Here is a 27,677-nt window from a genome sequence, read left to right as displayed (position 1 = left end):
CGAGGGGTCGATCACACATTAATACCACTCGCCTGTAATTCAGGAAGTGAGCTCCACACAGGTGTGAATCAGGAGCGGGAATGGAACATTGTTTTCCTTTCCTGTGCCTGAGGGGGCCTGTAATCTGCCTCCTGTCACCCTCCCCTCGAGGTAGTATCAAGAAATTGTGTTTCACACGAATTATGGGATATGGGACGGTCCCGAATAGTTTGTATGTTGCTTTTGCTTGCTTTCGCTTTATTCGTGTTACGTAGTCCAATACATTTCACTTGTGGCACTTTTAAAGTCACAAATTTCCAAAGAGTGAAATCTTGAGGTTTCTGGATATCTTGGGGGACGTTTTGGGCACGAATCGCTCACGCTGAAAAGAGGTGACGGGATCTCTGATATAGTGAACTAACGACGTAGCTAAACTAGCTTACAGTTGTTCTTCAAGCACTCTCCTTGTTCAATTGTTCTTTACGACTAATAATTTTTTATTGTATATGGATAATCCGATAATTGTTGTAATGTTTCAAGTGCTATGTGTATGAGAAAGTTAACCAGAAACTCTCAGAACTTTTGTGAGATAAGATCATAATGAGAGCTGGCCCTTTTAAGTGGAGAGTAAATTCACGATTCGATAAGCTGAGGGTTTAAAAGTAACTTACCGCATGTATTTAATATTCTGTCTTTCAGTCATGAAGTTGCTGACACTCGCCGATATTTGTCTTCATTTCAAACGGCGCAAATATGGACAACTTTGAGAACACCGTGTGTGTTTCATGCGGAGTACGAAAAAATGACGCTTTATTGTTTGGCAATTTTTGTCGCTGTTCTGGTTCCTATCACGATGAATTGTGGTAAGTAAGCTTAAATGCGTAATTTTTCACTGAACAGAAAGAATTAGGGTCAGTTATTAAAATGCAGTTTAGACGGTGCTTAACAAAACAACGTTCTAAGCCATTTTCAATTTTGCCAACAGTCCTATCTAAGCATTGTCTGCTGCTGACAGTAACAGGAAGGCAGCTTGCACCCCAGACAAGAAAACTCTTTAAGGGGTCTATGTACTTAACACACATTTGGAGGCCCACTAGGGTTTTTAGCTGCATGCGCACGCAAAACCCACCCACCCCATAGTAAAAGGTGAACGTGTCAGCTAAATAAATCAAAATGTCTATCAAAATAATTTGTGCGGCCAGTTCTAACACTGGAAGTGAAATCGCGCAAACCAGAAGTGAAAGCTGCAAGGAACATTTGTTGTTATCTCGAAATTTTGCTCGGCAACCTACATGTATCTTGATTTTTTGCGTGCATGTAACAGTCAGTATGCCACTTCAAATAGAAATGTTTGGGAGAAAATTATCCAGTAGAATTCATGCACGAGCCCAAAGGGGGTCAGCCCAAAGAGCGTCTGCATAGGTACAGAGCTAGAGCTATTACTTGAAACCTGACACAGCTATACGCACAAAGGAATCATTTGTAACAGTTTGTGCTGGCAATTTATGAAGTCATGTAAAAGTTGAAATCTTGTATCCTGCTCTGTTGACCTATGCGACTCTCGCATCCCAACCCCATAATGACGCGAAATCCTGGTCCCGTTCGTACAGCTGTAGTTGAAATTCCTGCTTCCCAACCCTGATTTTAGCTTGCATCCTAAATATCACCACAAAAAACAAACAAACAAAAACAAAAACATTTCTTGCATCCTGCCACACCTATTGTGGACCCTCTGACTATAGCAGAGGTGTCAGAGACGGGCTAGACTTAGCATTTTACATTCAGATTGTGCCAATCAGCAAAAATGGCCTAGCAAAATAGTGTCCAGCCAATTGTTGTGATTAATTGGCTCACAAAATTTGCTCTCATTTTTCTTGTGTGCCCATTTCTGCTTTATTATAGTGCTTGTTGCTGCAAGTTGTCATCTAATAATAATTATTACATACCAGGTAACTACAGTGGATTCAGATTGTATGATTTTATCCCACAACTTTTCAAGATAGCAGGCAGCAATAATTTGCAATTGAAAATTGCCACGATCAACTTAAAGAAACACCTTAAGTGCCTGTGACAAATGGCGACCAAATTAACTTGCAATTAAATTTGCGTCAGCGACTCGCACAACTGTGTCACTAGCTAATTTAGTAAACTGTGAAGTTGGTCATTTCATGTTGTTTTGCACAAGATGTCCGAGACATGTACAAGCACTTACATTGAATATGCTAATAAAAAAAAGCCATTGTTTTGCTCATCAGATCTTTTTTTTCTAAGTTCTTATTTTGGTTACTGTCATGCGAAACTTCACCTGACACAAATTTGTAACTTTAAGCGATGAAACGAAATAATTAAAAGAGTGGAAGATATCGATTAATCCATGGATCAGATGAGATAAGAAATAGAGATAAATACCACAACTTGCAGCTATTAAGCTGAATTACTTCCCAGGTGGAAATCTTATTAAGATCTTAGTAAGATCTTATTAAGTTTCTTATCAAGATTCTTATTAAGAATCTTATTTAAGAATCTTACAAGAATCTTACAAGATCTTGTCACAAGATTCTTACAAGATCTTACAAGATTCTTACAAGATCTTGTAAGATCTTATAAGATTCTAACAAGATCTTAAAACATTCTTACTTAGATCTTACAAGATTTTATAAGATTCATACCAAGATCTTACAAGATTTCATAAGATTCTTACCAAGATCTTATAAGATGTCATAAGATTCTTGCCAAGATCTTACAAGATTTCAAAAGATTCTTACCAAGATCTTACAAGATTTCATAAGATTCTTACAAGACTTTATAAGATTCTTACCAAGATCTTACAAGATTTCATAAGATTCTTATCAAGATCTTACAAGATTCTTTCCAATATCTTACAAGGTTTCGACAAGATCTCTTCAAATGTTTTTCTAAGATATTGTCAGGATCTTACCAATTAAATTGTAGAAAGTCTTGGGAGATCCATAACCAGGATAAATTGAAGGGCCAAGATTTGATTTTGCTTTTCAAGCAAGCTGCAAAATAGGGAAAAACCTGACGTGTATACTTAAATTTTCTTTTGGATTGCCCTGACATTTCTGGCAATGACCTACACTGGTTCATTCAAAATTAAACTAGAATCATGTGTTCCTGAGAGTCTGATCACAGCTTGCTTACAATACAAAATCTACACGTACCTAGAGAAACTTACTTGAGGTGGATATGCTCATAGCACTTAGATTCAAAGGATGGGCCATTGTTAAACCATAACCAACAAGAAAAATCATGTGTGATAACCTTTTTATCGCTAAATCTTGGCTATTGTGAAATAAATTTATCGCAACAATCTTCACAAGTTAACATGATGGAAACTTTCATTGACTACAATGCCATATACAGCTTTTTTACAAGGCATATATCCAAGTTCTTGTGATGCATGCTCACAAGATCATGCAACAGCACTATAATTATTATTGTAATCCACAAGAGTGACAGAAACAAACCTTTACCAACAAATGTTCTCTAGACTAGGATAAAGTTCTACATGTAACTTTTTCTTCTATTTGCATCAATTGATGAAGCACTAATAAAAATCTATTTGACTTAATTAATCTGGCAGCTTTTATTTAAGCCTTTCTAAACAATCCAGAGAATTATTATTTGCCAGTATTATTTTCCCACGAAAGAAGCAACCTTAAAAACACTTGTACATATGAATAAGAGCTTGGTTTCCACTGGTACAATAATGTTCTTTAGTGTTAAAAAATAAACAAATAAATAAATAAAAAATAAACATAAAACAAAAAACCCCAATAATTCCTCTCAGTTGCATGTTAAAAGCAAGAAAACATGAAAGCTTGAAATTATCCTGTATGGTCCCTGTGGAGAAAAAAAGAAAAATAATTAAAAACAAAAGAACAAGATATCATTTTTGATGCTATTTTCCTATTTTTTTTGCTAATTTCCTTGCTAAAAAAGCTACCAATTAGAACAATAAGTATTTATTAACTAAGGTTAAGTGTATGCCTCCATTGGTCAAATCATCATGTACTGTTTGCCTCTGAGCAAATGCTGACAGCAGCCTTCTATTGGCGTCAAAATGTTGAAACACTGTTTGATAGAAGTGTCTCCCTCCCTCCTCCTCCTAAGTAGTGTACAATGGAAGCAATGATGACCTGCACGCCAATTTGCCCAAACAACATTGACCAAGAGGAAACGTAAGGGGAGCAGCGTTTCAACAACTATTGAGAGTTTATACTGTTTGCGAGCAGAGCCTTTCAACTTTTCAGCCAAAAGAATGGCACCAATATACAAGAGATACTCAGTGAAGCGACTAAAAACAATAATTATTTGTTTTACAAATGTTGGGGATGGAATGTAGCTGGATTAAGCCACAACCCACTGAAGAGCAGGATTACATCATCATTGTGTGAACTGCACGAGAATGCCACTTTTCAGTTTATTTTGTGAGGATTTCTCTTAGCCAATTGCCCATTTACATTTCTTTTATGCCTTACAAAACTCCAGAGTGTAGGCTGAACCATTTACAATGTGCTAAATATTACTATTCCTAATGCAGGTTTGACAAGTTCATAAAAGCCTAATTTATAAGAAAAAATGATTGCATTGATGAAAAGGGTTGTTACTTAGTGTTCCCTTTATAATTTATTGCTTGCTGTTGTCAACTATGATATCAAGTACTGATCAAATACTGCCATTATGTAAGTTACAAAATTTTATTTAGTATTATTGTTCCTGAGTAGAATTAGCAGAAGTCACAATTCACAACAAAATTAAATCGGTTAAAATAGATTCCAGCGGTCATAATCATAAGTGACTTTATTGCGCAGGATTTGTTGACTTGACTCTGAAGTTGCAGTCTTGAGTCTCGACCTCGACAACAAAATGGAGATAGGAGTTGAAAATCTACAGTAAAACAAAAAATTGTGCACTTTAAATCAGTTCTTCTAAGTGATCACAGTGACCACTAAGCTGCCATTAACTTTAATTTAGACAATGTTGCTGTGTGCTTCTCACCCATAACAATCTTGTTAGTTCCTGATGTGAGTAAAATGAGCCATACACTCCACGAAGATCATAAACTGATCTTCAAGCCAAATCAAGATCGATCACTCAAGTCTTCAGCTTATACCAACTCTGTCATGATATCAACCCGGCTACAAATTACTCCGTAAAAACGTTTGCAAAGGCTTCATATAAAAACTAAAATAGGGAATGACCACCTCAACAATCTTCAAGAAGCAGCATGCATATGTAAATGTCTGTAATTCGCGTGGACGATCACACATTTTCAAGCAGTCTTTCACAAAATAATTGGTAACGAAACTTACCTCTTTCTAAAAAGTGGTTGTCCACAGTTTGCTGCTTGAAGCCATTATTTTTTTAGCTTAACAGAGGCAAAATCCAGAGGAAATGTGTGCTGTATACTTGAATCGCGCCTAAAATCTAACATGAAACGGTCTTTTCTCCGAGCCTGCAGTGGCATATCTGCTGACCAAAATGGTGCCCAGTCTTCCCAGTCTGAATGAAATCCAAGATGGCTGCCGGTGTTGCTATGATTCCACGCTTTTCCACGTTTTCTCGCTCATTTTAAAAGCTAGCATTGTGGATGAAAATCGTAGAAATTATGATTTAAAGCATTTTTGTTCTTTCTGGCATTAAATGGAGTTGAGATTCATTAATGCAGGTTTGTAAGTAATAATGTTTTCACAAATGAGTTTCAGTGTAGGACTGTGCATTTAGTTTTTTTTTTTATGCAAATACAATCTGTAAACTGCAAACTGTAAGTCTTAACAGTCATATCTTTTAAGCCTTTTTTTTAGAAACACACATGTCTACATAGCGTTTATCAACTTAGAACACTGAAGAAAACAGTATTAAGATGTACAAGATGTCACAACAAACAAGTAAATTTCAAAGAAAGTAAACAGATTATCACAGTCAGTGTGAGAGTCTTGCTGGCATGTTTATTCTTAGATCCTGTCAAGATTTTGTAAGATATTATGAGATCTTAAAAAAAATTGAACCAAAGAAGAAGTTTTTGTTTTTGTTTTACAAGATCTTCATAAGAACTGTTTTTAAAAGATCTTATTCTTCATTTTTCTAAGATCTTACAAAGATAATTGTAAGGTGGTAAGATCTTAATCAGAATGGTTGTAAGATCTTGGTACAAATTTCGATTAAGATCTTATCAAGAAAACATTAGGAAATAGGTAAGATCTTATCAAAATATGTTTATGATCTTACTTTTAATTTATAGTAAGATCTTAACAAGATTCTTGTAAGGTAATTCTTAAGATCTTAACAAGATTGCTAATAAGATCTTGTCACAAATTTTGATAAGATCTTAATAAGAAAATATTAAGAAATGGATGAGATCTTATTAAAAGCTGTGTAAGATCTTATTGATTGTTAGGTTGAGGATTTTATCAAGATTCTTACAAGTATCTTACAAGAATTTAGTAAGATCTTGTAAGATCTTATAAGATCTTAAAATGCTGAAGATTGTATAGTTTGTATTAAGATTTTATTAAGAAGTGTTGTAAGATCTTATTAAGATATGAAATCTTAACAAGATCTTATTAAGATCTTAGTGTTATTTTCATTCTTATAAGATTCTTACAAGATCTTGTAAGATCTTACAAGATCTTAATAAGATTTCCACCTGGGTTGTGTTACATACAGCATGTTTAAAATTTCAAACAATAAAAATCCTAACTACACTACATGTAATTGACACATCAATTGCACTATTGAGCTCTAGAAAATTTTGATAACCCATGGAATTAGAGATCACTAAAAATTCCATTTCGGGGAACTGGGGGGCTCGAAAGCCAATATTTTCCAACATGCAGTGCTGGAAACAACAGTTGGCCATCAGATAATGTTCAATCATGTTTCTAAAGGTTGCAGCAAAACATTGGTTATAGGGAGCTGAAACAGCACTGGTCAATATTCAAATTCTGATTGATCTGAATAGACCATTTCCGAGTTGCTGTGAACCTCATTATGAAAGCGAGGCTAGGTGCCAAGTTTTTGTTATGAAAATTAGTTTTCATTCATATGCAAACAAAACTAATTTTCATATGAAAAGTTTTGCACTTAGCCTCGCTTTCATATTGAGGTTCACAGCAACTCGGAAATGGCCTATTGGGTTGCTGTTTTTTATTCCGATAGCATAATTTGACTGTTGTGTATCAAACGGTTACAAGAAAGTAATCACAGCTTTAGCTAGATACTATAATTCTGTTTCTTCAATGTGGCATGAAATTCTCAGGCTGTGTTTATAACTTAGTGATATACAACTTCAGTGACCTTATTTTAAAGCCTAAGAACACAAGTTCTGTAAAGTACAGTCATGCAGTTTAAATGTTTTTTAAAGAGTATGCATGCATGCTGTTATGGAGATGATTTGAACTTAATAGTGATGGAATTTGTATTCCTCTGAAGAGTTGAATATATACTCTCTAAGATATTTTTATGTTTTGGGATTTTGCAGACTGAACTGTTTTCAGCTGTGACCTAAAGTTACTACTGTATGTGATAACACTAGTTTACTTTAGTACTCTAGCTCCTATAATGTCTAAAAAAGTTCAGAAAAGTGCAAAATAAAATAGGCCATTTCCGAGTTGCTTTGAACCTCATCATTAAAGCGAGGCTAAGTGCAAAATTCTTGTTGATTAAACAAAACTAATTTTCATATCAAAAGCTTTGCACTTAGCCTTGCTTTCATAATAAGGTTCACAGCAACTTGGAAATGGCCCATTGAATGAGGTGGAAGAGCTAGTGTTAGGCGAGGGTCTACATTCTGATTATAATCTGAAATTACACCATCTAAACTACTCCCATAGATCAGATGGAATAAGCATGTGACATTTTGTGTATCAGGTACATGTATATACAGAGCTTCTCAATTCTAAGAAGTTCAAAAAAACTAATTTGAAAAAAAAAATTTTTACTTCACAAACTGAAACCTGGCCTTTCAAATACAGTTTTAAAATCAAATAGGAATGTTCCACTTACAAAATGGAAGTCATGGAAATTTGTACTGTTCAGTAATATAATTATAATAACCCCTTTTCTTCATTGATCAACTGTTGGGCTTCATTTGTAGCCAATTTTTTTGAACAAGAGTGCTCGTCCCAGCCTACCTGTGAGTCTACAGCAAATTTTGCTCAAAAGGCATGTGGCTGTTTGACTGCCCATTCTTTCTAGGGTGCTTTTTTTGCTCATTGCAAAGGAATGATGAATGATACAAATTAGTATGATTTATGTTGATATCTAGTGTTATTGATGGTAAATAATTATTTAATACATTTTTCAACAAATATTTTTATAGGCCCAATTTTTCCAGGATGTTTGTGGTTGGGCAAAGAAGAGAGCTGCCCCCATCTTTTTGTCGCCAGGTAAGTGTACTGTAAATAATTCAAGGCTGCTAAGTATGTTTACCAGGCTAATACAAGAATTGTAGCACTAAGTTTTGTAAAAAGGTAAAGTCACACTATGAACCTTAGTGGCCCGCACAACCAAAGCTTAACCTGTGGTGTCTGTAGCATGAAGGAACTAGCTGTAGACTATTGCTTCAGTCAACTCCTCCCTGGATGGGCAGGGTTCTTCCTAGTACTTAGTACATGTATGTGGCCCATACCCATTTATACACCTGGGTGAAGATCGAGTGACAATGTGGAGCAAGGCTTCTTGTTTGAGGAATAAACACAGCAATGAAGAGACTGACCTAGTCTTGAATCACTGCATGGCCCTCTAATCTTCTGGCCATTTGATTGAAAGTCTGACACACTAACCTCTACACTGCCTTGCGTCTAGGAAGTTTTGTACTGAGGTGCAATGCCTTTATAAATGAGCCATCTTTTATTGCTACTTGTAATGTTAGTGACAAGGCTTTGTATGTGTTCATTTTACTAGAATGGACCTGAGCAAGATCCAGCCATTAAAGATGACATTGGTGCCAAAACTGTAGCCTCTTCCCGTAATGAGGTGAGTAACATTTATTTAGTAGATGAGGTACATTAGCATGCTTCTTGCGTTGTCATGTTGTTTAACTATAGCTTAGCCAAGGCTAACAACTTTATTAGATACCGGTATATTAATACTGGTAATAGTTATCACTGGTTAAAAATTGTGGTCGACATGCATATGGCAATTTGATAGACTACTTGTCTTCATGTGAAAATGAAGCCAGATTCTTGCATCAAACAGTGATTTTGTTACAAATTCCTCTGGTGAGTCCTGGGTCTTATCTCATGAAAAATCATGAGTCCCAGTCCAAAAACCAATGAGTCCTACATTAGAGATGCTTGAGCCTTCATGTAACTGTGAGAAAATTCTTTCCGTTAAACTTTGTACATACATCATAGTACACAAAAATTTGTACATTAAAGTTTTTCTCTTCATCGTATTTCAGCCAACCATAAGTCTTAAACCAGTTTGGCAGGAATTTTCTTATTTTTTTGTTCCCTTCGTTTTCTGAAACAACGGCCACATTTGAAAGACTTGAAAAGCTGGTAGGAACACTGTCGAACCCCGGGAACAGTCGGAATACTTTCAGTAGGACTTCGTTGTTTGAACCAGTATGAAGTGGCCACCCTTCAAAACTTAAATGTTTTGCCCTGGCAGAGGTTGCGAAATCTTCTTGGGTGGCATTTTCTTATTGTTTGTCAGCTTTAACATTAAGGTGAACTTTATATCGGACTCTACATATAAGTTCCAATTGTTGGCGGCATCTTGGTTCACCCATGTGCTTTCTGTATAATTATGGTAAACATAATGAGTAACCACTCCATCAGATAATCAAAATGGCAACAATTAAATAAAAGAAATTTTATTGGTCAGGAGTATATTGCATGGAAATGCTTGGGTTGATTTGTTCAAAAATTACTTCTGGTTCTATTTTAAAGACGATATTGTTCTCTTGACTTGAAGAGGGTTTTATTATGTATAATAACACAAACAAGACATCCTTCAAAAACATCTTTAGTTGATCGATTGTTCTTTGCATCCTATAGGACGCTTGCTGTGAATTATTTTGTGTCTTTGGGAATTTTTATGCATCAGGGATGCAGGTTGCAGGGGTTACAAAATCACTGATCAAAATGAGGTAATTTTGCACGACAGAGAAACAAAATGGTCGCCAACCTTGATTTCTTCCGCACGCATTTGCACAGGCAACCCAAATTTGGACTTGCAGTCTCCCATTGTTGACCGCAATTACGTATAATTTAGCACATAACAGTTTGCACTGATAAACTCAGTAGTACATGTACTAGTAGCTCCTTGCTAAGTAGTGACAGAATATTTGAGTTTGAAAATAGTACATTATGACTAGCAATTGGAAATCTGCTGGTGGATATTTTACTAGTATATATATACTGGGAAGAATAATAATTGTTTTGTGCACAACTTTAGTGAAACTTTGCCTCGTCCAAAAGGAATATATACAAATGAACTGGACAACATCAAGAGACTCAACTCAGTTTAACTTAAAGGGGAAGTACGTATCACGAAAATATGATGTCATTTCAAAAATGTTTGTCTGACAACAGAAACAAAAAATAATTGTCTAGTTTTGTTATAAATTATCACCCCAGTGCAATAAAACTGTTGATTATATAGTGCCTCTGGCCAGAGACAGAGTGGGTCGGAATGGATTAAAACTTGAAAAATATTAGGCTAATGTATTTCAAGTTTTCGTATTTTTGTGTCCAAAATGCGCAAGAGCAGAGTACGAGTTGTTCCTTTCAAGAATTGACTTGATTTCTCTCCTCTCGTTGTTCTAGAATTATTTTGTAGCTATGTGAAGGTCTTATTTCACCATTTTTAAAGTGCCACTACGATCAAAATTTTGCATCCCTTTTTTTCTTCAGCTTTGGAAAGTAGAAGTGATAAATACTTACCACGCCAAATTTTACATCGAATTTCCAACGGGAAGACCAGTTATTTTAAATGCGAAGTTCAGCTTCGCTGTGCCGCCATTACTCAAACGACAAATGGCCGTGAACTACATAGAGAGCTGGATCTAGTTGCACCGACAGGAATATGACGTCATACGCGCACAACAACATGGCCTGCTTTCGAATGTTCGATCTCGCTGAAAGAAGCCACTTCTTTTTATTTTAGTGGCTCAAGGGCCGTCTTTACAACGCGCACGTATTGTGGGCACCCGAATGAAACCTAATGGTGGTTGTTTGAACGTTTATGGTTCTGAAATACGTCAAAAGGGGGTAATTTCTTCAGACAAATCGTCTTTTTGTACATCGCACCGAAGTACTAAAGACATATTCTCTCGATGACTTCGACAGCTGCTTCGAGGGAAACCCAAATGCAAGGACTGCCATACAATGCTACTGCCTCGATGCTTACTTTTCCAGGGTAAAGCGAGGGACTAAGTGAAACGATTAGGCCAAGATAACGGATCGGAAATGAACTGTTTTCATGAATGCGTGCAATGAAAGCAAGTGGCGCCGGCGGAGTGGTGGTGTGTATGTTTTGTTTATACAGTAGCTCATTGTAATACTTTGTTTGTCTAGTGTTCATTACGTCTACTTCCTATAAGTGTCATACTTTGGTAAAATAAAAGTGCATAGATACTCCATTTTATTCAAAATAATAATAATAGTAATTGCTCGTGATATAATATTTGACAATCAACTGCCTCGAGTTTTTCGAATGCTCTCTTCATACAAAGCACCTAACACATTTCTGAAAGACTTGTATGCCGACTGTAGAATACACAGCAAGGCGAGATTTTCGATCTGTATTAAATGAGCAATTGTAATTAAACTGATTGTGACATTGACATGAAAAATTCATCTCTCTATATTGAAACAATCACATGATATGTGGAAGTATAGGTCAGAAGAAATTTGCAGGCAACTTTCCAGCTGATGTGGACCTGCTGACACTCCAACTTGCAAAATTCTCTAATGTAACCATCACTGATTACTGTGAGTCAAGAAGGTATTGTGGCAACCCTATTTGGTCTGTGTTATTAACTAATTATAATACTATTATTGAGCAATTTTTTCAAACATCACTTGTAAATATGCTTTGACTGCACCTTTGTGCAAACTTGCAGTGAATGTTATGCTTGAAAGTTATCTTCTGGGACAAGTCAAGATAATATCTACAATTTAAACCATATTAGTTTGTACTAAAGAGAACAAATGAACCAAACTGACAAAATTATGAGAGAGTATTTTGTCCAATACCCTATTCTAAAGAGTGTGGAAAACTACCAGTGCTTGGTAAATTTCATCTTCGTGTTTGAATTATTAATTTTGTATTTGTGCCTTTTTTTGTTTTCTTGACAAAGTCTGTTATATGAACAGCCAATTTTATAGCATTTTTTGTACAACATAATAAATTTCTAACAAAAGTATTGCACTGTTTTGGTAGATACTAGAGACAGTACAAAGGCGTCAACAAGCTCACCTAAGCACACCCATGGTAAATAGGACTACCCATGGTAAATAATACCATAGTAAATCTCGCTTAGCTTTTAGTTTAGATCTGTCAACGACACTTCCTGAACCTTAAAATATTGGGATCTTTATTATTAGGGTTAGTTTAGAGAAGCATGAAGACATTTTTCACAGTTACAGAGGATACCTTGTCCAGAGGAATGGGCCAGGATCTTACACTAAGGCTTACATTGTACATAATGCGCAAATTTATAAATGGAAGGGAGAGGAGGAGAATTACCAGCAAATTTTTGCAATATTTAGCATTGATATCATATCAACATGACAAGTAGGTACTGGTAATGCATGCAGACTCTGTGTGTGTGGTTTTTTTTAAAAGTTGCTGTCATACCCATGTCATCAAGAACCACAATGCTGCAGACATGGTGAGAGTAGACAGCAAGACTGGTCTCTGACTTCAAGGATAAACTTATCTTTATACAGTGAAGGTTTTTGGCCAGTGGGATCATGGCATGCATTCTTGTGCTCTGAGTATTCTCATTGTTGAATGCGGTTATCAGAGAGGGCCACAGCAAAAGGCGTACCTTTAAATTTGATCTTAGAAAATGCCAACATAGCTGATAGGAGAGTCTTCAAAAAAATCTCCTGGATAAGTCAAGCACATTAATATAAACAGTGAAGGGATTATGGAAATTGTTTACTGATGGCCAATTATTTTGTTGGCTTGTTCATAGTGAGAGAGATTTGAGTGTTATGTCATAACAGCAACAACAAAAACAAAACAAAAAAGACCTCCCCCCCAAAAAACAAAAATAATAATAATAAAATGAAATAAAGTAAAATATGTGGTATTGTTGGCTTTAATATTTAAAGCTGGCCCTGTTCTTGGTTCTGGTTATTTTCTGAAGGCCAAAGTAAAAACCCACAGATATCAACATCCAACATAAGAAAGCCACGGTTATTTGACAGAAGGAAAAAGCTAAATGGAATAGAAAACAACAAACACATAGTATAAGTATAAAGCATGAAAATGTTTGTGGGGTCATGTAAGATAAAAATTACAAGATAGAAAAAAATTAAAATGAAGTTCATGTCGCTGAACAAAAACAAAAAATAAGCTGGGGTTTGTGTGAAAATTTAAGTTAAAGTATTTTGGCTCTTACTTTAAAACATCAAAGAAAAAAGACATTAAATCTCATTTCTGGTTGAATCTCCAAGAATAATAAGGTATATCTGTGGAAAGGATGGTCATTCTTTCATAACTATAATATTTCAATTTTATGTCTGTGAACATTGTGTGATTTTGTGGGAAAATACACAATACTGTTACAGCACAGTGTTATGCTGGCTCTTCACACTCAACATGTAAAATGATTACAATTATAGTGTCAGTTTTAAATGAGGTCAAGAGGCTGGTTTGCTTGTTTCACTCAGATTCACACATCCTCATTGACCAAGGAACAAACATTATTGAAATAAAAAAAATGGGTGAGATATGATGCAAGCCTACTAAGGTTTCCTCCTTAGCTGTCCTCCTAAACTTTCCTATTAATCTTTAGTTTTCCAGCTGCATTTGAGGGCTTTACAACAATTTATTGTTGAATGTTACTTGGACTGTGGCTTTAAAATATTAGGCCCCTCATGATTACTTCATTTACTGCTTGAAAGTTGTTGTAGAATGAGGAAGGGATCTAACCAGGTAATACCTGGTAGATTACAGCCCTGTAGTTTGTAACATTGCAAATATTCTGTAGATTACAGCTATAGCTACCCACTTTTCAACTAAAGTTAATTATACATCATTTTAGTTTTGTCAAAGCTTTATTGAATTTTACAAAAACGAAGTTAATAGTTCTTTTTTTCTTGACTGATTATGCAGCTTTGACTAATACTTGCGAACACCATACACGCCACCAACATAACATCAACATGTACACTGTAATAGTCTGGAGTTATCCATCCTATTCAATAATTTGTTGCTCAAGTGCTTCTGCGAATAGTGATTAGGTTCTGTTTACTAATCCCAAATAGAAAACATATCCGGAATATTAAATAACCATATGTCTATCTCCAATACAGTTGCTGAGTAAATGCCGGTGTGAATTCGTTTCTTCTTCGGCTTTACATGTAAATCCCGGGCTTGAATGAGCTGTTCGCGTGTCTTCGAAGCGTATTCTTTGCAGTCATACGACTCCAAATCCACCGCTAAGGAAATTATAATCCAAGATATTGGGTAAAATTGTCCTTTAGATCGCTTTTCACCAAACTGGATGGCGAATCTTACAAATAATCTTGCCTATTCACTTACTTTAGGACTTACTATTACTGAGGCTTACTGAGTTCTTGCAAGGAACGCACGATGTTCGATGCGCGTATGACGTCACACAAAGATCTCATACATGTACAAGCAACCGCATTTTAGAATCACCACGGGCGTCACTTTGCCGTCGGAGTAATGGCGGACGGGTTTTCGACGGTTTTCGGCCACGTATTCCCAGGAACAGTAAGCTTGTATAAAGCTAATTAATAGTTATTTTTGCAATTACGAACTCATTAAATGGATTGAAACACGAAAAGGGCGAAAATAGAGGTAAAAATTTTCGTCGTAGTGGCACTTTAACAAAAGAGGTCAAAAACCACATGATACTTCCCCTTTAAACGCCAAACTTCATAATTATGAGAATGGGTAAAGCTTGACCGTTGGGCCAAATGCTGAACATAATTTGTCAGTCCAAATGCATTATTGTTTGGGTAGCACTAAAAGCCGGAATGCGGAATCTTGAATTATCTGGAATCCAGAATCTGGAATCCGGAATCCGGAATGCAAAATATTGTCTGTTTTCAGTTTGCAGCTTGTTAAATTACACTGCAAAACACCCGAAATGACAGACACGTTACGGCAACATGACAACTCGCAACTTGGTAGTTCGACAATTATTATTATTTAGTATTTGTGGGTAATAATTATATGGAATAAATAAATAAATTTTGACCCGGAATAAAATCAGTAAATCCACCAAATGATTTCATCAGACTTTGCTCCTTTAACACGCGAACGGTTCCGTTTTGCTGTCACTTACCTGGAACTTTCCCTCACTCTACCTGTAGTCTCACTTCGCTACCTCGCGACAAATTTAACAGCCTTTAGCCGGAAAATGGATGAAACAAAAGAGAAAGAAAGTATGCACTTAGGTTAACTTACCGCTTCTTAATTGGAGAGTCTGCCTGCATCTGTACAGTCTGAAGCAATTCACGTTGTCTCTCATCTGTACCATAAGACATTGCTTCCTTTATAAACAGCGTTTTCTTTTATGCCAATGAGTTATTTAAATATAATAAGTTTTTTTATTCCGTATTTTTTACGCTTAGTCATATATTTCACCATAAAATATTTCTCTCTCCGTATTGTAGTGTCCGATTCCCGGTTCCAATTCCGGATAATTTCTGGATTCAGGATTCCAGCTTTTAGTGCTGCCCTTATTGTTTTGATGTTGGGACTAAAAAATGTATTATCTGGGGGAGCAACAATTTTTTTCATGAAAAGTTTGACATTTGTCCCACAGTCGATCTTCACTCATCTTAGATCTATCTGTCTGATCAGATGGATGTAATGTGTTGGTCGGTCCATATTGAGTCAGACAAACTCAATTGAATTGAGTCAAATGTTGTTAGTTCATATTGTGAAATTCGACGTTAGACCTGGGCAGGCCTTCAGGTTTAATCTCTCCTTGTTTTCACTTTACAACAGGCGTGTGAAAGCTTAATTCTCTCTGATCATGGCAAAAAAAAAAAAAAAAATCCTTGTTACTTAACATTGTAGATTCTGATTGGCCATTTCTTAAATAACTTAAGATACATTTAATATACATTTAATCTCAGTGTTTTGCCAATCGTCAACAAACCTCTGACAAAAACAAAATGGACCTCACAATTTTGTCCTTCCATCTCGTAAAAATGTAAACGTTTACAATGCTGTATAATTAACAAAATACAGTAATGTGCAGTAACATTTATGTCATAATTCTGCATATTTTGAACTTTGCCAAAAAAAAAAAAAATGTCACACAACTCAATCAAAGTGGAGAAAACTTAAGAAAACGTAAATAGGGTAACACATCCACTGGTGGAAGGCTATTTGTGATTTAAAATCAATTGAGTTGTTTGCACAAAATATAGTCATGCCTCAACTAATAATTAGCTTCCCTTTTGATGTGTGTAGGACAAGAACATTAGTAGAGCCTTTGTTATCTTCCCAGCACCACAAGGGCTGGATTGTACAAGGTAAAGACACTTAAAGAGGTTTAAGATGGAAAAATAGAAACCAGAATAACAAGCGTTTGGGGCAGTTGGCACGCAAACTTTATCAAGCAATAAGGGGTGATCCTAAGTTACAGTGATAGACAGATTAAGATAGTGACAAATAGTGTGGTAATCCAGTTCCTCCACATAGGAGGGTGCATAGGCAAACTAAATTTTCACTAAGTTTTTGTTTGTGTGCATACTGCCAGAATAATACCCTGGGATATATTTACTTTAATTCCGTTCTAAACTTGTCAGTCAGTGGATAGGGTGTGAATTCTGTTATTCACAGTCCATTTGCAAACTTGGTCGCCACCCTTGCATCAGGAACCTGATCGTAGATGGTGGCCAAAGCCCAGCCTAAAAGCTATAGTGAGCTCGACCACAAACTGGGCTTCATCATCATAAGTAAGTAAGTAAGTAAGTAATTTATTTAGTGTCAAATACACAGGGGGTGGTCTCCCAGTCCCCCGAGCCACAGGCTCATGATATAAGTGTTTGACAGTATATAAAAAAAAGATAATAACTACTAATTAAATTAAAAAGTAACATCTAAATATAAATAAATAAAAATAAATCGGGTCAGAGGCAATTGCTGCATTGACAGCCGTTAAAATTTAACTTAGTTAAAAGTCTCCGAAAGGATGATGCATTAGGTGCGTTTTTTACAGCAGATGGCAACTGGTTCCAGATGTGTGAGATCATGTACGCATATGAGCCATGAAGGAATCTACTATTGTATGAAGTTTGTACAACATTTAGACCATTGCTTCTAAGATTATATGGTGTAACTCGGGATTTGAATAAATTGGCTACATAGCCTGGACCATTCTCCCTGAAACATTTAAAAAATATCATCAAAGATTGTTCTATGCGTCTATGTTCCAATGTATTCATGTCTGCCATCCTAAGAATTGATTCATAATCAGTACTTTTCCCCATGTTCATTATAGTTCGTAGACCATAATAGTTCGCATCTTCCAGTTTCTTGTTAAGTGTTTTACCTATACCCATAAGTAAAGAGTTGCAGTATTCAAAATGTGATAATACAAAGCTCTTATAAAGAAGCAACATAGTGTTTGCCGGTACTAAGCGCTTAAGGCGGCGAAGTGCGCCTATCTTAGAATATACTTTCTTCAGCATGATACTTATATGTTCTTTAAAAGATAATTTGTTATCTAAACATATTCCTAGGATCTTTAAGTGGTTGTTAATATCAACGGGAGTGCCGGCAAACTCCAGGTCATATCGATAGGATGAGTTCCCAAGGATCATCGCTTGGGTCTTGTCCTCGTTAGCCTGTAGATCATCATCATCATCATCATCTTCCTTATTTAACACCATGTCTTATCACCATATATAAACAAATAATCTTGCCATGAACCACGTGAAGGGAAAAAACAAGGAAAATCTACATGATACTGTGATAAAATACTTCTTGTTAAAACCATTTTGAAAGTTGAACTAATTAACTGCATTTTCAATTAAAAGTCAAAAAATTAGTGTTGATCATCATCATCATCATCAGCCAACTGCACTGCAGTTGGTCACAAGCTTTCTCCACGCCTTCCGGTCTTTTACCATGCTTCGAATCTCTTCTGGCGTTGGTGGGTGTGCCTGACTGATTACACTGGCAATGTACTGATGAAACATCAGCTTTGGGCGACTGGGCTTACTTTTGCCATATGTTAAGGTTTGGAAAAGGGCGTACCTGTTGACCAATTCATTCCCTGGTTTCCTGAGGATATGCCCTAAGAAGTGAAGCTGTTGTTGTTGAATCAGCTGGATGAGCAGATATTGTTTCACTCTCTTGAGGACTTCTTCATTGACTTATCATCAGTGCTGAGAAGAATGTATAAATGTATAAAAGAATTTTTTCATGGATAAAATAGGTCTGTGTGTTGAGATGTGGGTTGAGTTATTTAATAAAAAGCATCTTGTACACAAGGCATTCAAACTTTGTACTGCATTTGGTTTTCATTTAGATGATGTGAGCTCCCATGGGCCTCCAAAAGGTGTTTACCAATATTGCTGAGTTCTTGTGTTCAACAATGTGCTGATGAAGAATGAGCAGTATAGCCAACATAATTATGTTGGCTACAGGAATTGTAGGAATTTCCGGTCTGAATTTTCATTTAGCTTTGCTTTAAAGCACAAAAGTACCTAGTCTCTCTTTCCCAGTATATTTCCCAGGCTAATACGAGAATTTTAGCACTAAGTTTGAATTCGTAAAAAGGTAAAGTACTCACAGTACAAACCTTAGTGTCCCACACAGCCAGAGTTTAACCCACGGTGTCTGTAGCATGAAGCAACCACTGTATTATTGCTACAGAACTCCCCCCTGGATGGGATGCTAGTCCATCACAGGATTCCCTGTAGTAGCATGTCGTTGCCGGGTACCCATTTATACACCTGGGTGAAGAGAGACAATGTGGAGTATGGCGTCTTGTCTAAGGAAACAACACAGCAACGAAGAGAAGATCGAAGATTGAAAGTCTGACACACTAACCACTTCTGACAACACCGTACATCCAGACCAGGTTTTGTACAGAGATGCAATGCCTACATAAATAAGCATTGTATTTATAATTATTACTTGTGACAGTTGACTGCAAGGTTTTGTTTGTGTTTATTTTACTAGAATCAACCTGAGCGAGATCCTGCCATTGAAGATGGTGTTGGTGGTGCCAAAGATGCAGCCTCTTTCACTAATGTGGTGAGTAACAATTGGATGAGGTACATACCATACTTCTTGCATTGTTATGTTGGTTTAAACTTAGCTATAAGGCTTACAACTTTAGTAGAGAGTAAAAGTTTGCACTGATGAACTAGTGGCTCTCTGTCCCGGCTAGGTAGTGACAAGTTATTTGAAAATTTTTGATCAAAGTGGAAGTGGATAGTGGTGGATATTTCGCATTGAGGTGAATGCCTCTACTATCCACCAATACTGCAATCTCATACCCAGAGTCCTCAGGCTCTTTGGCCACCAGTTGGTCGCCAGGAGAGACTCTGGGGAAGTAGAATTTTATTACTGCAGGATTCCTGCGATAAAACAATGCCAACTGTCACGGGACATCCAATCAGAGTCTCTTCTGGTGCCCACCTGCTGACCAAAAACCATGAGGACTCTGGGTACCAGATTGCCAATACTGTGGTTTTAGAATAATGAATTATTTTGTTTTTGTGTATATTTTTAGTCAACCTTGCCCCGTCCTCTTAAAGCGTGGGCTTGTGGTAATACTCATTCAACAAATAACAATGCAATATGACTTTCAAAGAATCTAATTGACTCCATCCTTTAATAGACAATTCAACACATTTCGGGTGTATTGGACAAACCTCAACAAACTATTCTGCACACTTATTTAGACTTTCGCCAACAAAAAAAAAAAAAAGAAGAAAATGTCACACAACTACATGAAATAAAAGAGAGAAGATAAAGAAAAAATAAATAGCATAAATGGTCTTCGCTTGGCAGGCTATTTGTGAGTTTGAGTTGTTGGCACAAAATATTGGCTAAGTCTCACTTGGCACAAGAACATTAGTAGAGCCTTTGTTATCTTACCAGCACTGCACGGGCTGGGTTGTACAAGGTAAAGGCACTAAGAGGTTTAATTCTCGGTTTTCACTGTCACGCCATTCCATGAATGAAGTCAAGAAATTGACATGGTATAGAGGATAAATAAATAAGGCATCTGTCCAAGTGTCAGGTCTGTGCGGCATTCCGTACTTGAGTTATTTGACAAAATGTTCCACATAAATTAATGGAGCTTAGTATGGAGACGCCACGTTTGTGTCCCTCTGAGGGGCACAAACATGGCGGCGGGAAATAGGAAAAAACATCTGGAGTTCACTTTAGCCAGAAAAAATGTTTGTTTGCCCTTGTGAATTTTCGAATTTTAGATTAATATTTCTCCTCAAACTTAAATTGTTTAGAATGCTGAAAATCACACAAAGAGTCATTTTTAAGATACGGAAAAGCTCTGTCACGGCCGTCCTCCTGGTGTCACGCACGATGGAAACTCGGAAATTGAAACTGTTCTATTTTCAAAAGGAAGCACGACATCGAGCTAAGAAATTGTGAACAGACATATTTTTAGGTAATCTTTCCTTGAATGAAGGTAAAAATTTTGTAGGCCTCCCAGTTTTGAATTTTAGAATTTGGTGACGTCACGTGAAAACCAAGAATAATTATGGCAAGATAGAAGCCACAATGTTGGCACGCAGACTTTATCAAGCAAAAGGGGATGACCCTAACTTAATTAAATGTGACACATAGATTGGTAATCTGGCTCCTCTGCATTGGAGGGTACATATATTCACTAAGTTTTTGTTTGTGTGCATACTGCCAGAATAATGTCCGGGAATATGTTTAATAAAAGAACCTAATCTGGGTCTTCAAGGCCTTAATTCCATGCCAAAATTGTGTGGATAGGGTGGTTTTATTTGCAGCATACTCTTCTTATTGTTTCTTTTCCACGTGTGAATTCTGTTATTCACAGTCCATTTGCAAACTTGGCCACCACCCTTGCATCAGGAACCTGATTGTAGACCGTGGCCAAAGCCCAGCCTGAACCCTGCGGTGTGCATGGCCACAAACTGGACTTCATCATCATCATCATCAGCAGCACCATTATCATTATTAAAATCTTCCTTATTCTTAACACAATGCCATATCACTATAAACAAATAGTCTTCCCATGAGCCATGTGAACTTGACAAAAAAGGACAAAGTACATGAAACACATTATTGCTTAGGCTTGGCAGCTTGAGTCAGGCTGGCCAAGGGATAAAAATGCTGGTTTGGCCTGACCGTGGTAGTCTATATTGGTGTTACTACAATAGAGTGGTCAGTGTGGATAGGTTACCCTATTGTTGAGAAAATGAAAACCATCTGATTTGGTGCATTATGCAGAATAATGGCAACTGAGAGAAAACGTCATGAAAGGCTGATTTATTCTGTAATGTTGCCATTATCTCACAAATTGATTTTATTATAGTAAGATTTTACAACCATATCACTATATTTGACAATATAATAATGGAGAGTAATATATATAATTTATATATATTTAAAAAAAATACAATTTCAAACAGGAACGAACACTGTGATACAGTGTTTGGACTTATTTTTTAAATTCATTGTAGGTTTTTCTGCCACTGTTCACAAAAAAAAAAAAAAAAAAAAAAAAAAAAAAAGTACCTGGTCTCTTTTTCCCAACATTTTTCTGGGCTAATACTGAGAATTGTAGTGCTAAGTTTTGTAAAAAGGTAAAGGCACACTATGAACCTTAGAGTGACCCACACGACCGGAGCTTAACCTGTGGTGTCTGTAGCATGAATTTACTAGGACTATTGCTATTGTTGTAATTTTATTTTTGAGCAAGAGTGAGTACAAATAAAGATTGATTGATTGACAGAACTACTCCCTGGTAGGGATTTCAGTCCATTGCAGGGTTCGCCCTAGTATGACACGTATGTCACCGGTAGCCAATTATACACCTGGGTTGAGCAAAGCTTCTTGTCTAAGGACACAACACAGCAATGAAGAAACCAACCAAGCCTCAAACCCCTGACCCTGTGATCTTCTGATTGTCTGATCGAAAGTCTAATGCATTTTATACTGCTGTTTCTTCACACCCAGTTTTGTACTGAGATACAATGTCTATATAAATGAGCATTCTATTATTGCTGCTTGTGATTTTTGACAGCAAAGTTTTGTATGTGTTTATTTTACTAGAATGAACCTGAGCAAGATCCAACCATTGAAGATGACATTGGTGCCAAAGCTCCGGGTTTCTCTAATGAGGTGAGTTACAAGTGAATGAGGAACGTCCTTACATGCCATACATGTACTTCTTGCATTGTCATGTTGTCTAACCTACATGTAGTAGAGGGTGGCACATAACAGTTTGTACCCAGATGAACTAGTGGCTCTCTGCCTTAAGAAGTGACAACATATTTGACAAATAATATATACCTTTAAGGTACCGGCATCAACTTGATCTTAACAGAAAGTTAAGATTGCCGAGGCAAAGTGATTTTCAAAGTGAACCGGCTAAGAGCAATGTGTAACTTAATTTTCATAAGAATAAATGTACATGTATACTGGTTGTTAGAATGACTGTGACTATTGACTATTGTCATCATTCGTTTGATCTGTCTGGTTAGTAACGTAAGCAATGGTCCATATGTACATGCACAAAAAAAGGTACAAGTATATGAGTATTGTAGCACTAATTAAGTTTCGTAAAAAGGTAAAGTCGCACTATGAGCCTTAGTGTCGCACACAGCCAGAGCTTAACCCACGGTGTGGGTAGCATGAAGCAACTACTGGACTATTGCTACAGAACTCCTCCCTGGATGGGATGCTAGTCCGTTCCAGGATTCCCTCCTGTAGCATGTTGCTGCCAGGTACCAATTTGTACACCAGGGTGAAGAGAGAGAATGTGGAGCAAGGCTTCTTGCCTAAGGAAACAACACAGCAATGAAGAGACCGACCTAGCCTCAAACCACTGACTTTCCAATCTTCTGTTATCTGATTGAGAGTCTGAGACACTTAAACCACTACTGACAACACCGTACATCCAGACCAAGTTTTGTACTGAGATGCAGTTCCTACATTAATAAGCATTCTATTATTGCTACTTGTGATGGTCGACTGCAAGGTTTTGTTTGTGTTTATTTTACTAGAATGAACCTGAGCAAGATCGGGCCATTGAAGATGGCTTTGGTGGTGCCAAAGCTGCAAGTTCTTCCACTAATGTGGTGAGTAACAAGAAGATGATATACATGATATACTTCTTGCATTGTCATGTAGGCTAACAACTAGTCTTTATTTGCGCTGATGAACTAGTGGCTCTCTGTTCTGGCAAAGTAGTAACAAAATATTTGACAATTTTTGATCAAAGTGGAAGTGGATAGTGGCGGATTATTTCGCATTGGGGTGAATTTTAACCTCTGCTATCCAGCAATACTGTGGTTTTAGAATAATAAATTATTTGCTTTTGTGTATATTTTTAGTGAACCTTGCCCCGTCCTCTTAAAGCATGTGCTTGCGGTAATATTCATTCAACAAATAACAATGCAATATGACTTTCAGTGAATAGAATCGACTCCATCCTTTAATTTAATTCAACTAATTTCCGGTGTATTGGACGACCCTCAACAAACTATTCCGCACACTTATTTAGAATTTAGCATAACAACAAAAACAAAAAAGAAAACTGTCACACAACTACATGTAAATAAAAGAGAGAAGATAAAGAAAAAATAAATAGCATAAAAAAATGGTCTTTGCATGGCAGGCAACAGTATTTGCGAGTTTGAGTCGTTTGCACAAAATATTGGCCATGTCTCACTAATAATTAGCTTACCTTTTCATATTTCCCAGTCTAAATATTCATTTAGCTTTGGTTGAAAGCACAAAAGCACATGTTCTCTCTCCAAATATATTTACCGGATTTGTAGCACTAAGGTTTCTAAATTGGTAAAGTCGCACTATGAATCTAATTACCCGACATGACCGGAGCTAAACCCGTGGTGTCTGTAGCATGAAGCAACTAGGAGTATTGCTATAGAATTTCTCCCTGGATGGGATGACACTCCATCGCAGGGTTCCTCCTAGTAGTATGTCGCCGGTAGCCATTTATACACTTGGGTGAAGAGAGACAATGTGGAGCAAAGTTGCTTGTCTGAGGAAACAACGCAGAGACCAATGAGATCCAGACCACGTTTTTCACTGAGATGCAATGCGTATATAAATGAGCATTCTATTGTTGATACTTGTTATGGTTGACAGCAAGATTTGTTGTATATGTGTTTATTTTACTAGAATGAAACTGAGCGAGATTACACCGTTGAAGATGACGTTGGTGCCGTTGCTGCAGCCTCTGCCAGTAATGAGGTGAGTAAAAAGTGGATGAAGTACATACCATACTAAGCGATATGTCATAATTACTGTCTAACTTAGCTGCAAGGCTAACAGCGTTTGCAGAGGGTCAGATATAACAGAGGGTCACACATAACAGTTTGCACTATTGAACAATTGGCTCTCTAAGTAGTGACATAATTTGTGACAATTTTGTGGCCAAAGTGGAAGTAGATAGTGGTGAGTTTTGTTTAACAACTCAAAGACGTTTGAAATCTTCTCTTTAATCGGAGCAACCGAAATCCTCAATTTCATACCACTACATTGTACATTGTAGTCGTTTCTAATTAAGCACTTAAAGGGGAAGTATCACGAAAATTTGATGTCATTTCAAAACCCAAAAATGTTTGTCTGAAAAAAGAAACAAAAAAAATAATTGTCAGTTTTGTTATAAATTATCACCTCAGTGCAATAAAACTGTCAATTAGTACCTCTGGCCAGAGACAGAGTAGGTCGGTATGGATTGAAACTTGAAAAATATTAGGCTGTTTTTCAAGTTTGCGTATTTTTGTTTCTAAAATGCGCTAGAACAGATCACGAGTTGTTTCTTTCAAGAATTGAGCTGATTTCTTTCCTCTCGTTGTTCTAGAATAATTTTGTAGCAAAGTGAAGGTCTTATTTCACCATTTTGAACAAAAGAGGTCAAAAATCCCATGATACTTCCCCTTTAATCTTAAAAAGGTGATTCAATGTTTCGTCAATCGTAATGTCAACAAGCGTCTCTTAGGAAAACAAAACGGATGTCATAATGTTGTCCTGCTCTCAAAACCTAAACATTAACAGTGCTGAAAATATATGCTAGTGAACTATCGTGAGGTCCCTATTGGGAAATTATTGGACAGGTCGAGTTCTCTTTTTTTTTTGAGCAAGTTTATGGCCGAGCCGCAGGCGAGGTCTATAAACTTGCAGCTGACTGGTATACCCATATGCCGCAAATAAATCAACCCATGGTTTATTAACATAAAAATAGCAACTCAAAACAATGATTTAAGACTGGGAGTTGAAGTCTTGTTTGCCTTTGTGAAATAAAAATGCTTTTGATTTATGTAAATTAGGCGTACTCAATTGCATGCTTGAATGCTTTTCGTTTTTTCCTCCCATATAAATCAGAACCTGCATGAAACAAACTGCATGATGAAATGACTCCCTCTTGTCAGACTTCATTATTTTGTTTCCACGTAACATGGGCACCTGAGGTCGTATGCAGGTAATCTATTTTATTCTTTAGTTCCTTAGTGTTGGAAATAAGGGTTTTTATTTTTCATATGATTTCGAACCAACAACCACTTCGTAAATTAGTCTGGGACGTGAGAAAGTAACCCTGGCTTGGTGGTATGTTTACATTTGTAGGGGACAGAGATATCCGGAGTAGCAAATACAAACAACTGTCGGTCATTACGACTCTTGGACAGGCTGAAGAAGCAGTTCACTGAGTCTCCTCACCAGCCACCCGAAGTCTACCAAACCTTGAAAAACCTGGACTACCTTGTGACCGGTGCAGGTAAAAATAACATTCCAAACAAAGAACCTCCATCGTCAAACGTGGAGATCATCTCGTCAGAGAAGGTTATGGCTGCCGGAATGTCTCATGATTCCCAAATGCGAGAGTCTAAGGACCCTGATGTGATGTCGTACATACTTCAGAGAATGGCCGAACAAGATTCACTCATTCATTATTTGAAGAAAAAGCTATCCGTGCATGACTCACTATTGGAAGAAAACAGTTGTTTTAGACTGCATTTAGGCCATGAGATGACATACCAACGTAACGCGATCCAACGGCTTCAATTGGATCTTCAACACTTAGCTTTAAAAGTTGAAGCATTAAACCGAAACTTCATGCAGGCCCACATCAACATCAGGCGGCTGCAGGAGAAAACGGAATTAAATAGACAAAAGATCGAAACTCTTGTTCGAAGGTTTGATGAAATGAACGAGAAGGTTAGGGCATGTCTAAACTTGCTTCGTCAAACGGAAATAAGAAGTGTGGAGTGATTGTAACTTTCACTTCAGTCTATATCTTATACATGTATAGCTATGCTATAATGTACTACAGCTTTGTTCGCAATAATTACACCTCTGTACGAAGTTTTCTGAACTGACTGACAAAAACGTTTTATTTTGTTCTTCCTTGTCGGTGATCATGTGGAGAGCAAAACTAATACTGTAGAACCCCGCTTACTTGAACTATCAACGGGAAAACATAGCCTCCCACGCAGTCGTTTTTAGGGTCACCTAAAAACGACTGCGTAGGAGGCTATGGAAACCAGAAATTGTTCGATTTAGCTAGGTTAGATTTGACTTTCAATTATCCTGTTTTACTCGTGAGGAATCAAACTACCGCTACGCGGTCGTCCGATTTTGTCAATCACTCGTATGATTACAGACCGAAATGGACTCCACTCTGCCCTATTACCAATATTAATAGTTAATAAAATATCGTGGTTTTATCATTCTTTAACAATCACGAGTCATTTTGGCGCCGTAAGTTTGTTTTATAAGATCCTTTTGATAAGAACGTTTTGTTTGGGAATCAGTTTTAGCCAAACTTTTAAGAACATATTAAGGTCAGAACGAAGGCTGAGATCGACGTTTCCATGCATTACACAGTAAATATTAAAGATTTCAACACGTCATTAAGCCATGCCTTCTGACATTTCGAGCTTTAGAAGCGACGTTCTTGAAATTGAGTTCGAGTTATCGGGGTAAATTTGAGCCAACGAAAAGTAAAATAAGTCTCATTAGCGCAGGGAGGGGGGGGGGGGGGGGATGGTTCGAGTTAACTGATAGTGTATGACTGGAGTCAAATCCAGGGGAAATAGGATTTTGTTTAAGTTAACCGAGCTCGAGTTGGCTGGGTTCTACTTTTTGTAGAAATCTCCTAACATTTTTAAAATTTTTATGTCTGTACTTCTTAGAATAAATTGAAACTTGACATTATTGAAGTTTAGATACTTTTATCGGTAGACGTTTTTATAAGACAGGACGCCATTTACAACGGTGTCGTACAACTCAATTGCATAAGT

The 27,677-nt window shown here is 36.9% G+C and overlaps 1 protein-coding gene across 4 annotated transcripts; it reads left to right on the top strand.

Moving 5' to 3' along the window:
• Positions 1–136: 136 nt before the first annotated feature.
• Positions 137–27,393, top strand: LOC146459366 (uncharacterized). Of its 4 annotated transcripts, none has more exons than XM_085089483.1 (9): positions 137–371; positions 679–842; positions 8,324–8,396; positions 8,908–8,979; positions 19,363–19,437; positions 22,462–22,530; positions 23,415–23,489; positions 24,556–24,627; positions 25,762–25,851. In XM_085089483.1, the coding sequence occupies exons 2-9, from the start codon at positions 733–735 to the stop codon at positions 25,792–25,794; spliced, it is 579 nt and encodes a 192-aa protein (XP_084945609.1). In that variant the 5' UTR covers positions 137–371; positions 679–732; the 3' UTR covers positions 25,795–25,851. The 4 variants fall into 4 exon arrangements, with proteins under 4 accessions (XP_084945609.1, XP_084945606.1, XP_084945607.1 ...); XM_085089480.1 differs by lacking the exon at positions 25,762–25,851 and adding an exon at positions 26,002–27,393 and having other exon boundaries at positions 148–371; XM_085089481.1 differs by lacking the exon at positions 25,762–25,851 and adding an exon at positions 26,002–27,393 and having other exon boundaries at positions 152–371; positions 8,324–8,390.
• The last annotated feature ends 284 nt before the right edge of the window (positions 27,394–27,677 follow it).

The sequence above is a fragment of the Pavona decussata genome, unplaced genomic scaffold (genome assembly GCF_977016875.1).
Source record: "Pavona decussata unplaced genomic scaffold, jaPavDecu1.1 SCAFFOLD_219, whole genome shotgun sequence".
Taxonomy (NCBI): domain Eukaryota; kingdom Metazoa; phylum Cnidaria; class Anthozoa; order Scleractinia; family Agariciidae; genus Pavona; species Pavona decussata.
The sequence above is the reverse complement of the archived record's forward strand: the minus strand, read 5'-3'. Positions and strand labels throughout refer to the sequence as shown.

Bases quoted from the DNA above. Each gene is read 5' to 3' on its own strand.
- LOC146459366 (XM_085089480.1), top strand. From the start codon at position 733: ATGGACAACTTTGAGAACACCGTGTGTGTTTCATGCGGAGTACGAAAA. The intron at 8,980-19,362 runs GTGAGTAACATT...TTATTTTACTAG, and splicing joins TAGCCTCTTCCCGTAATGAG to AATCAACCTGAGCGAGATCC. The intron at 22,531-23,414 runs GTGAGTTACAAG...TTATTTTACTAG, and splicing joins CTCCGGGTTTCTCTAATGAG to AATGAACCTGAGCAAGATCG.